General features: G+C 42.7%; 1 protein-coding gene across 1 annotated transcript in view; it reads left to right on the plus strand.

Moving 5' to 3' along the window:
- The window catches only part of COL6A3 (collagen type VI alpha 3 chain), an 84,738-nt gene that overhangs the window by 31,188 nt on the left and 40,490 nt on the right, over positions 1-13,060 (plus strand). The window contains 6 exon segments of the mRNA XM_074264410.1: positions 953-1,552; positions 3,604-4,176; positions 4,868-5,476; positions 8,761-9,366; positions 10,164-10,772; positions 12,288-12,887. Of these exon segments, the coding sequence (XP_074120511.1) occupies positions 953-1,552; positions 3,604-4,176; positions 4,868-5,476; positions 8,761-9,366; positions 10,164-10,772; positions 12,288-12,887 (3,597 nt within the window).

Raw genomic sequence — 13,060 nt, forward strand, 5'->3', positions numbered from 1 at the left:
CACCATGATTTATATACAATTATCACCAATTATTGCCTCTGTTGGTCTGGCAAAACCTTTCATCCCCTTGGCTCACCTAAAGACAATTTGCCAGGAGAAAAAGAAAAACCCCAAATGAAGCAGATGTGGGACAGGAATAAGGATTAGACTTGTCATTTCAGTGGCACAGAAAGTTCCCATTGCCCATATAAACTCTCAGTTTTTTGTTTGATCCCTTTGCTTCAGGAAAGACCTTCCAATTGTCTTCTCCAAATCCTTCAGCCAATCATTACATAGCAGTCCTTAGTCCTTCTCCTATGCTAGTTACCTTTCAACTTATCACCACCCTTCCTAAACCAATAGGCTCAAAGTAGGGTCACTACTTCTCTAATCCTGGACATTATAGCCCTCAAAACAGCCTAGGATTGCATGAGCCTTCTTTATCTGCCATAATATAGCACAGGCTCATCACGAGCTTGTAATCTACTAATCACCCTCAGATCTTTTTCACGAAAAACAAAAAAGGCACAGATGGATGGCCCCAGTCAGGCATTAAAGGAACTATTTTAACCACCTTCCTGAATAGGACCAAACTGTGACAAGAGCAAGGGCATCTGGTGTGTGGATTTGTTCTCGGGTCACGGGGGAGGGCTTTCACCTGTCTCGTGATGATTCCTGACGCTAGCCACCCCTCCTTGGGATCGTTCACTCCCGTGTTTTGTGAGCTCCACTCAGTTTCTTCCCCTTGACCAGCAACATGCTTCACCAGTAGCAGTAGTCGAAAAGAAATATGCAGAGCCATCTGCCATATTTGACTCCCTGGGCACGCTTAGCCTCATCGTGTGTTTCTCTTGGTCTTGATGTTCCCATGTTGTCCCCCGTGTGTCTGCGCGGGATACACACATGGTCCAGTCTCCCATAGTGTGTTATCTGTCTCTGAGTAAATCACTTTGTTTTCTGTGCTTCACTGCAGTTCCTGTAAACAAAAGGGATATCATCTTTCTTTTGGATGGATCATTCAACGTGGGAAACGCCAACTTTCCTTATGTGCGCGACTTTGTAATGAACTTAGTGAACAGCCTTGATGTGGGCTATGACAATATCCGGGTTGGTTTAGTTCAATTTAGTGACACTCCTGAAACCGAATTCTCCCTAGACACATACCAATCCAAGGCAGACTTGCTTGCTCGCCTGAGGCAGCTGCAACTCAAAGGGGGGTCCACTCTGAACATTGGCTCAGCGCTCGACTTTGTGCGCTCCAATCATTTCACGGAAGCTGGCGGGAGCCGGATTCAGGAGAACGTCCCTCAGCTCCTCCTCCTGCTTGCTGCTGGGCAGTCGGGGGATTCTTACTTGCAAGCTTCCAATGCTTTAGCCCGAGCTGGAGTCCTGACCTTTTGTGTGGGTGCTAGCCAGGCTAACAAGGCCGAGCTCGAGCAGATTGCATTTAATCCCAGCCTGGTCTATCTTATGGATGATTTCAATTCCCTACCAGCCTTGCCACAGCAATTGATTCAGCCCCTAACCACGTATGTTAGTGGTGGTGTGGAAGAAGTTCCACTTGCCCCAACAGGTAATGTTCAATTTTCTTCATCCCAACTCTCTATCTTCTCACTCCAGTGTAGACCAAACTGGGAGGTAGTAAGTAGGTCAATACTTTTTCCTACCTTATTGTGACTCTTAGGAGGGATGGAGGTTCCCTGGGGTTGACTTCTTCTTCTTCTTCTTCTTTTTTTTTTTTTAATTGGATGTTGGAGATACTATACCAGCATGCTTTGGCGCTTCTACAGGTGTTCTTGAAAGAAAAGATAAGTAAATTAAAAATGAATTAAAAACGATTTACTAAGTGTTCACCATGGGCCAAACATGGTACAAATTTACAAAGACAACACTGAGATCATTGCTGCCCTCAGAGGGTTTAAATTCTAATACTGAATTTGAAGGAGCTCCTTGGAGCTCAGTTCCATTTCAGACTGCATATGACTCTGGTATTTTATTAGGTTTCTGCTCATACCATGTCTCTTTTTCACCAGAATATTTTAAAATTTAACTTTAAAAATAGAAAAAAAAATTCTGGGGTCATATTGGCTTTGGTGACCCTCCAAATTGAAAAGTGACATTGCCCTTCTGAGTTCTGTTACCATGTTACAAAAGCCCACAATGTGCTTGGCTCATTAAGCAGACAGAAATTTATGGTGTCAGAGATTTAAATATCCTCACAGATCACCTTGACAACTTCCTCATTATGCAAATGAAGAAATGGAAACCCAGAGAGATCATAGAATTGTAAGTTTAGGACAAGAAGGGACCAGAGACCATCTACCCCAGCTCCCTCATTTTGTAGATAAAGAAATTGAGTTGGCTGGACGTGTCCTGACAACATAATGAGTTGCTATGCATACATGGTCTGTTTGATCTTAAATCTGGTCCAAATTGTCTTCTTGGGCATTTGCAACTTTTGCTGGTGTGAACATCAGTGAGGACTGAACTGTCTGAGAGAATTTCCTGCATTCTGGACAGTTGATCCCAACCTATATTTACACCTGATATCTTTTTACACATGAGATTAAATTTGCCAGACCATACAGCTGCTCCAGGGCTGAACAGTACAACTGAGGCTAGTTAGTCTAAATGCTTACTCTGAGCTAAGTCCGGGGAGAGCTAAAGACAAAAACACAATCCTTTCCTTGAGGAGTTTCTATTCTACCGTAGGAAATTTACCTTGGGCCATTTCTCTGAAGGTCAGCAAAACATCGAGGATGGCAAAGACAATTTTGGAGAGAAATTAGGTTGAGATTCGGGCATGGTTTCTACCTTGCTTCGTCTACTAATAGATTGTCTATGGTAACGGGGCTCAGAAGGCTTCTTGGGGACACCACTGCTGATTAGTGATAGCTATGAAATCATTGATTCTTACCATCAGAATACCTCCCAGGCTCTGTTTGGATGGGATGGAGTGAAATTGAGTCATCTTATGTATTTGGAGTCATAAATGCTTCTTACTAATAGTTCTTTGCACCATTTTAAAGGGAGTGTAAGAAGAATTAAATTTTTGGACAATGATAGAGTAGATGAATAGATATATGACAGTGAGAAAGAGGGTGCTATTGGTCACTCTTTGGACCCTCTACCATAATCTCCAATTGAGTGAAATGATCATTAATTCCAACTGAATAAATGGTAGCATGTTTCTTGCCATCCATATTCACTAAACCATGGTACCCTCTGTCTTAGGAGATCAATCTCCCATTTAAAAAAGCATAATTGTGATAAGAACATTGTTAATTGTTTTATACATTACTTTATTACCTTGCTGCCAATGACATTTTACAAGATAGGGCATTATGGGACTTTTTTTGTTTTTATTTTTTGGATTTTTTTGAGAAACAAAGTGCTGACTCAAATATACTCATCTTTTCTTCTTTCTATTCCCAGATGAACACAGTAGGATTTGAAATTTTAGTGACAGTGAATTTACATTCTTTTTGGCTGCTGGTATAGTTATCTTCTCCCATACTTGGTGAATCCTGTTAGCAAGTTCCTGTAGCTCTAGATTGAAATTCAACCAGCTACAATCACCAGTCTCTGCCTTACTGATTTTGTTTCCATTCATCTTTATTTTAGAAAACAAGCGGGACATTCTGTTCCTCTTTGATGGTTCAGCCAACCTTGTTGGTCAGTTCCCTGCAGTCCGGGATTTCCTTTACAAGATTATTGATGAGCTGGATGTGAAACCTGATGGTACTCGGATAGCAGTAGCCCAATACAGTGACAATGTCAAAATTGAGTCTCGTTTTTCTGAACACCAGAATAAGGGAGAGATCTTGAATGTGGTAAAACGGATGAAGATTAAGACAGGCAAACCTCTCAATATGGGCTATGCCCTGGACTTGGCACAGAGGGAGCTTTTTGTGAAGTCAGCTGGAAGTAGAATTGAGGAAGGGGTGCCTCAGTTCCTTGTCCTTCTGGCTGCTGGAAGGTCAACTGATCGCGTGGATGTGCCAGCCCAGAACCTGAGACAAGTAGGCATTATTCCATTCATTTTCCAAGCCAAGAATGCAGATGCTGCTGAACTAGAAAGGATCGTACCCTCCCCTGCATTTATCCTAAGCGTTGAGTCTCTGCCCAAGATTGGAGAACTTCAGCCACAGATTGTGAATCTCTTAAAAACTGTGCAGAATGGGGAACCACCACAAGGTATACTTTTCTTGCTAGTTTTCTAGGATATTGGTCAGTGGGAGAGATTTGATTGTAACTTAATGGGGAGATTGCTGAAGAAGTCAACTATGGGTTACATAGGGGTATGATTTTATTTTTGCTCTTGAATTATATCGATGACTCTTTCAGTTTCCCACCTATTAAATGGGGAGGTAGGTGGAAAGAGTACTGAGTGGGGAGTCAAATCCTGATTTTGGCAGGGGGATTCTGGGCAAATTATTTCAATGATCTGTTTCCTCATTTCTAAAATGAGTGTGAATATATGATCTTTAAGGTCTCACTAAATTTGTTGGAGTTAGAGCTAGAAAAACAGAATGTCTCTAACACTTAGTAGTATGATCTTGGCTTAGGTGAATATTTAAATGTCAAGGATCTTGATTTCCTTGTCAATAGGAGGGGACTTGATTAGATGAGTTCAAAGTCTCTTCTAGCTCTGAGTCTGTGATCTTATAATTTGGTCTCAGAGAATTGGGTTCAAATCTTGCCCTTAATATTTACTACCTCACTCATCTTAAGCAAGATTTAGAATCCTATTTTCCTCATCTGCAAGGGTTATACTGAAGACTAATAAAACAGTTTCTCCCCTCAGGTCTCTGGAATTGCTCCCAAGAGACCTGTGACTAGTGGTAGACAGGAGCACTGGATCATTGATTTGGTTTCTTCCTTTTAGGTGCAGGTGAGAAGAAAGATGTTGTGTTTCTGATTGATGGCTCCGAAGGTGTCAGAAGTGGCTTCTCTTTATTGAAAGACTTCATTCAGAGAGTGGTAGAGAGCCTGGATGTGGGCCCCGACCGGGTCAGGGTGGCTGTAGTGCAGTACAGCGAGCGAGCCCGGCCTGAATTCTACCTGAACTCATACTCAGACCAGCAGGCAGTGCTCAATGCCATCCGCCGGCTCTCCCTTCTTGGCGGCTCATCCCTCAACACTGGCTCTGCTCTGGAATTTGTCATGAGGAACATCCTTGTCGAATCAGCAGGGAGCAGGATCTCCGAAGGTGTCCCCCAGTTCTTGATTGTTCTCAGTGCAAGCAGGTCCCGGGACGATATCCGAGCTCCGTCGGTGATTCTGAAGAGGAGCGGCGCAGTCCCCTTTGGCATCCGGATTGGCCTCGATGATGACACAGAGATGCGTACCATCTCCTACACCCCCGACTTTGCCGTGGTCATCCCCACCTTCCAACAGCTCAGTTCTGTGCAGCAGGTCATCTCTGACAAAGTGACTCTTCTCACTCGGGAAGAACTGGAGAAGATAACACCTATCCTGACCGTGGGACCAACAGGTAGGTCTCCCATTTATTTAGTTTAGTTTGGATTCAAGATAGAAATGACCTTTAAGTCACCTTTCCTATGTGATGTGGGATGAGAAATGCTTTTGTTCAATATCAGAAGTGATGAGCCCTTGAGAATTCTGGAGATTGCAATGAAGCAACAATTCCAAGCTTTCAGTGGATTTCAAGCTTGCATGCTTAGGAGGAGCAAGTTCATTGGTTGAAGTAATTTTTCCCAGAAGCCCTTGCATTATCCCACGCCCATTCTCTGGGAGGATAAAAGAGGGCAGCACTCCAGAGATAGTCTCTGCTCTAGACCAGACTTGACGCAGCTCTCTGCAGGAAGGGAAATCACTTCTCTGGACAAGAGTTAACGGCAACTGTCTGGAGACAACGGTTCATTTCAATTAGATGGTCAGTCAGGCAAAAGGCATTTATTAAGCACCTATTATGTGCTAGAATTGTGCTAAAGATTGGGATTACAAAGAAAGCAAATGATACTCCCTACCTTTAATGTACTTAGTCTACTGGGGAAAACACCATACAAATAACTATGAAAACACAAGATGTATATGTTATAGGGTTGGGGGCTGTTATAGAATTTTGAATTCATCAGTATAGGAAACACTCTACACTGATGGCAGCTGATAGGAGCCTTATCTAGAAATTATAATCTTAGAGAAGTGTTTCTTCTCAGAGGGTGGTCTGTGGACCATCCCTGGTGTTTCTTTTAGGTTTAGTCTGAGAGGTCAGAACTATTTTCATAATAACACTACTAAATTGCCTTTTATAATTCCCCTCCCTTTCCCAACTACATATCTGTTAGGACAGGTGTTCTTTATATACTTCAATTAAAACAACATATTCAAGAAATTGGATGCATGAGAAAATCCAGTGCTTAGCATTGAGTCTGGAACACAGTAGTCATTTAATATTTATTGATCTATGAAGCCATACATAAAATATATCAGCAACATATTTAAAAAACTGCTGTTTTTGTTTGGGAAAAAATATATATTTATAAAAAGTCATTTCTGTTTTCACATAATAGATGAATTTCAACTCTAAATTTTGTTTCTAACCCTAACTTTGGTGACTAGAGTGTCAGGAGTTCAAATCGGACCTCAAATGCTTACTTGCTGTGTGACCATGGGCAAGTCACTTAACTCGATTTGTCTCAATTTCCTCATTGATAGAATGAGCATGAATAAACTCCATTCTCCTATCTTTGCTAAGAAAACCCCAAATAGGGTCACAAAGAGTCAGATATGACTGAAAAAGACCAATTGTAAATTTAAATGAATTAATCAAGAAAATTGACCAGTTTTAATTACTAATATGATAAATATTGAAAACAGAACACACATAAAGAAAAACTCTTAGTAATTTGTAGGAACATAAGAGTTCTCACATGAAAAAATTTGAGAACTGTTGTCTTGAAGAGACAGAGGTTAAATGACTTCCTTGGATCCCACGATAGCATTTTTTCCATTGGACCATGTTAACTCCCTGGAGTTTTGGGGCTGCAGCTTATTCCCACTTCCTCTTCTCCATCTGGGCTCTTTGCCCCTCTTGATCACCTGTGGTTCAATGTGCTTGACATTTCAAAGTGCAAAACAAATGTTTCTACCCAGTGGAGAGCTGAGAGGATCCAGATTTTATGCACTGACAGTTCATCCCTGTCTTGTATTTAGATGGTTGGGACAAAGGTAAAAAAGTAAAAGCTGTGGGGTAGTTAGATGGTGCAGTGGATAGACCACCAGCTCCTAAGTCAGGAGGACTTGAGTTCAAATCTGGTCTCAGACACTTAATACTTCCTAGCTGTGTGACCCTGGGCAAGTCACTTAACCCCAATTGCCTCAGAACCCCTCCACCCCTCAAAAAAGCTGCTTCTCTTGGGCATTTCCTGTGGTTAACTCTCTTAACCTTAGCCCTTTTTTTCATCATGGAATCCTTGAGATTCCAGTATAAATAACTGTGATCTCTGGGCATGTGGAAAAAGAAAATGTGTCTGAAGAATAGTTAAGATATTGGAGAAATGCTGGAGACCATTTCTAATGCTTTTTAAAGAGAGAGGTCACATTCTGTTACAAATCAATCAATCGATCAACATTGATTAAGCACCTACTAGGTCCATAGCCCTGACTACTGGAGCTACAAAAAGAGACAAAAGCCAGTAGTTCCCTGCCCCTAAGGAGCTCACAATCTAAAGGGTGAGACAACAAGCAAACAAATGAACACAAACAAGGATAAATAGGAAATAATTAGCAAAAGGAATGGTCTAGAATTAAGAGGGGAAGGCTTCCTGTAGAAGAAGGAATTTTAGTTGGGATTTAAAGGAAGTCAGGGAGGTCAGGAGTCAGAGTAGAAAAGGAATTTCAGGCATCGGGAGAGTGCCAAAGAAATTGCCCAGAATTAAGGGGTAGAGTGTGTTTTGTTTGTGAAACCACCAGGAGATCATTATCCCACTATAGAATGAAAGATTTCCCCAATACCAGCCTTCAGGATCATTTATTTAGGGTAATATTTAGTTTAGTTCAAACTCTGTTGTTATCAAATCCAGAGGATGGATCACCTTATTTATTTGGTGGTTCTGGGAGATTGTAGGACTAGTTGTTATTTCAAATAACTCCAGTGCCTTGGACATAGATGTCTTTTTGTTTTATGGGGAAGAAAACAATGCAGGATTTGGAGCCAGAGGCTTTCTATTCTAGCTCTGCCATTTACATCTTATGTGACCTTGTTGAGGTTCGAAAGGAGACCCCGAAAGGTTGGGTCCACAGACCCATGTCGTAAAGTATCTCAAAAGAATTTGCAGGCTTGAAGCTATCTCTAAGTCAAAGGGCAAAGTTTATTGTAATTGTAACATCAAGTGAAGCAGGTTAAGGATTGAGCAAAGAACCAGGAGAAAGAAAATAAATTTATAGGTCAAAGTTAGAGAGACCAGAGCTTTGTGTTACTTATTTGTAAATTTTATGGCTTACAGGTAGGTCTGAGGGATGGTCTTTTCATTGTTCATTATAGGAACTTCCCTTTGCTGACCAGCCGATTATCTGACAGTCAGCAATGTTTGTAGGACTATCCTAAGGTCAGAAAGATTGGAGAATCATTGACACAGTTTGTAAGAACAATAGCACTCTAAGGTCAGAGGACCTCAGGATCATTGCTATAGTTCCCCTAGAAGCTGTTCCCCCTTCAACCTTGAACAAGGGCCTTAGAGCTTCTCCATGGGCTAGAGGATCTCTGAGGTCCCTTTCAGTTCTAGATTCTGATGTTTTGATCCTTGCATTTTTCAGGGGTCAGCAGCAAGAGGGATGTGGTCTTTCTCATTGATGGTTCCCAAAAATCTATACAAGAGTTCTCTTACATTCGTGGCTTGGTGGAGAATCTTATTGAGCAATTGGATGTGGGTTTTGACACCACGCGAGTGGCTGTGATCCAGTTCAGTGAGGATCCCAGGGTTGAGTTTTTGCTGAACGCCTACACCAGCAAAGATGAAGTGCAGACTGCAGTGCGGAGGCTGCGTCCCAAAGGCGGCCGGCAGATCAACGTGGGCAGTGCACTGGACTACGTGTCCAAGAACATCTTCCGGAGACCCCTGGGGAGCCGAATCGAAGAGGGAGTGCCTCAGTTTCTTGTGCTGGTCTCTTCTGGGAATTCCGATGATGAGGTGGATGACTCCGCTCAGCAGATTAAGCAGTCGGGGGTGGCCCCTTTCACCGTGAGCCGGGATGCCGATCCTGAGGAGTTGATCAAGATTGCTCTGAGTCCGGAGTATGTGTTTTCAGTGAGCACCTTTAGGGAGCTGCCGAGCCTGGAACAGAAGCTCCTGAACCCCATTACCACTTTGACCTCAGACCAGATAGAGAACATTCTGTCTCGAACACAGTACCGGCCCTCAGGTGAGATGCTTCTTGGAGAGACTGAAACAGGTGCTAGGCAGGATGTAGATGAATGGTAGGGAAAATGAGAGGGGCAGTGTGGCCTTGGGGACGCAGATGACTGGCTTCAAATCCTTACACTAGGTTCTGGGCAATTCCTCCCTTGTACTTACTTTACTCACTTGTAAATTTAGAGGTTCCCTGGGGGGCTTCCTCTTCCAGCTCTGTGCTGGGGAAAAGGAATCTCACAGTCATATTCTGGTTATTTTTTAAGCTTTGGTTTCCTTCTCTGTAGAATAGGAATAAGACAGACACCTACTACCCAAGGTTTCTGTAAGAGAAATTGAGCATTTGAGAGCCTTCTTTGGGGGACAAGTGACAAAGAGAAAATATGCTTTAAGTTCAACATTTAAAAATAGTCCCTGACTTCAGTCTGGTATCTCCTGAAGGCAGAATTTCTGTTTTTGAAGGTGGCTGATAGTTAAAGTCCTCCAAGAGGGCCAAAGAGATAGTGTAGCATAGTGGTGAGGGAGACTGCCTTGTGGTCAGAAGATTCCCTCTTTAAATCTCACCTCTGACACATTCTGGCTATGTGCCCCAGTATAAGAATATACTTTGTGGAGAAGGTGCCATCTTGCTTTAAAAGAAAGCATTTCTTCTCTTGTCAGGTTCCAATATCCATGAAGTCCCAGATCTAGTCCGGCTCCCTCTGCCTAGAATCCCAAGGAAGTGAACCCAACATTCAAAGGCCATTGGGGGGTCTGGTTGGCTACTTGAGAGAGAAACACTCATTTTTCTTGTCTTTCTTCTTTCCCCAGTTGTAGGAAGTGACGCCGCTGACATCATCTTCCTCATTGACTCCTCTGACAGCGTCAGGCAGGAAGGCATTGCTCACATTCGAGATTTCATCAGCAACATCGTTCGGAAGCTCAACATTGGTCCCAACAGAGTTAGGATTGGGGTGCTGCAGTTTAGCAATGATGTCTTCCCAGAGTTCTACTTGAAGACCCACAAATCCCAAGCTTCTGTATTGGATGCCATTCGGCGCCTGAGGTTCCGCGGGGGTTCCCCACTGAACACTGGCAAGGCTTTGGATTTTGTGGCCAAAAACTTTTTCGTGAAGTCAGCAGGAAGCAGAATAGAAGATGGGGTTCCTCAGCACCTTGTCCTGTTTCTTGGAGGAAAATCCCAGGATGATGTGACCAGATCTTCTAGAGTGATAGGCTCAGCCGGGATTGTCAGCGTAGGAGTGGGCTCCCGGAATGTTGACAGAGCCGAGCTTCAGACCATCACCAATAATGACAGGCTTGTCTTCACCGTCAGAGACTTTAGGGAGCTCCGCAATATTGAAAACCAAGTCATAAATTCATTTGGACCCTCCGGAGTGACTCCGACACCTCCGGGTCCATTTCCTCCTTCAACCCCAGGTAAATCCATTACTATCTCTGCCTACAGATGGTGTTATCGTATTTGAACAGATTACTGATACTTTTGTTACACTCTCGTTATTTATGATCATTTCAAGATTGCCTTTCTCAGGGCAATATTCTCCCTAAAATCAGAGCCAGGAGGAGCTCAGATAATGTATTTACTCTGAAACAGTCTGAGAAATTGAAATCAAGTAATCAGTCAATAAATAAGCATTTATTTATTAAGCACCATTTACAAGCCAGATACACTGCTAGACATGGGGTACATAATACCAAAAATGAAAGTCTCTTCCCTTGAAGAGTGTACATTCTCTTGAAAACTAGGACAGACTGCTCCTTCTCCCTTCCTGTGTCCTGTAGCTTCTCCCAGATGTCAGCTATCTCTTTTACTTTTTCTTATCTTAAAGATGCCCCTGAAAATGAGCTTAGATTATAGGAAATAGGAATAAAAATCCATGGGAGGAAATACATAGAGAACAACATAGTCCTGTCAAGTCACCGTCTTTCTCTGTTGCTTTCGGTTAACTCTTACATAACCATGAATTAGGAATTTCCAGTGGGCGCACTCAGAAAATATCTCTTGATCAAATTTAACCATAAGAGTAGAAGTGGAAAAGATTTTGCTTAAATCCCAGCTTTGCACACCCTAGCTGTGTAATCTTGGGCAAATCACTCTCATTGTCCGGGCCTTAGTTTTCCCAATTTTAAAATGAGGGATTGAACTAGATAACTTTAAAGATCTTTTCTGCTTCCAAAGTAATTGTCCTGGTCTGGATCTCTCTTATCCTATTAAGATTCTTAGGTGTGTGTGTGTGTGTGTGTGTGTGTGGTGTGTGTGGTGTTGTGTGTGTGTGAATCCTCTTACTTCTGGAGCTATTTTTCAACCCCTTCCTGTTTCCCCAGACTTCACCTCCCTCATTTTTTATTCCCAAGTGCTCCAGGGAAGCTTGCTTGGCTGAAGTTTTCCATCATATTCCATTTTTTTAATTACTCTAATTAAAGATATCATGATATTGAGGGTAGAGTTTGTCCCTTAAACTCAGTAAGGACCTGGCTTTAAAAATCCTAAAAATAGAATGGCTATTAGGGTCAGGGTCCCTAGATGTCCTCCACAAGTAAACTTAATCTCTTGACGTCCCCCTGTAAGTTTGCAGAGTAGGGGCTGATCTGCATAGTGAAGAGGGCAATGTCCTTCTTCTGGGAGTTTCTCTAGCCTAATGAAAATTTTTAGGGCTAGTCCCCCAAAGCAAGCAAAAACCCTAAAACCCCAATGGAAAACAAAAAACACAGCCCCCTTTACTATTAAATACAGGAATTACAACTTAACACAAGGGTTCCTTTTATTGGAGAGGGGAGACATAGTTTTCCTTTTTATAGGTTCCTTTTAATGTTTATGATAAGCACACATATTTTATAATACACTGTGGACTTTCAATGAGTTTTTCTACCATTTTGAATCTTTTTACCGTGGAAATAATAATAGATTCATTTTCTGGTTTTGTATTACTTCAGTGGCAAAGAAAGCTGACATTGTCTTCCTGTTGGATGGCTCCATCAACTTCAAAAGAGATAACTTCCAAGAAGTTCTCCGCTTTGTCTCGGGGATAGTGGACACCATTTATGAAGGTGGAGACTCCATCCAGGTGGGCTTGGTCCAATACAACTCGGACCCCACTGATGAATTCTTCCTCAAGGACTACTCCACCAAAGAAGAGATCATTGACGCTATTAACAAAGTTGTCTACAAAGGTGGGAGGGAAGCCAACACCTTTGTGGGCCTTGAGCACCTCAGGAAGAACCACTTCGTGTCCGAGGCTGGCAGTAGGATTGACCAGCGGATCCCTCAGATCGCCTTTGTGATCACAGGAGGGAGCTCTGTGGAAGATACGGAGGAAGCTACCCGGGCCCTGTCCCAGAAAGGTGTCAAGGTGTTCGCTGTTGGCGTGAGGAACATTGACTTGAGGGAAGTGTCAAGGATCGCTTCCAACAGTGCCATAGCTTTCAGAGTGAGCAACGTCCAGGAACTGTCAGAACTGAGCGAGCAAGTGCTGGAAACTCTGCATGACGCGATGCACGAGACTCTCTGTCCCGGCATGCCAGATGTCTCCAGAGGTACTGACTATTATGTGCATGAGGTTGTGGGAAGAGTTCTGGAATTGGAATCATCCAAATTTGGATCTGGGGTCCAATTCCAGCTCCATTTCTTGTATGACTTAGGACTTTGTTCTGGGAATTGTCCTAGATGGCTCTCTGGTCCCTCCCAGTTTCCTTAGAAAGTGGCAAAT

Source organism: Sminthopsis crassicaudata, chromosome 4 (assembly GCF_048593235.1).
Source record: "Sminthopsis crassicaudata isolate SCR6 chromosome 4, ASM4859323v1, whole genome shotgun sequence".
NCBI lineage: Eukaryota > Metazoa > Chordata > Mammalia > Dasyuromorphia > Dasyuridae > Sminthopsis > Sminthopsis crassicaudata.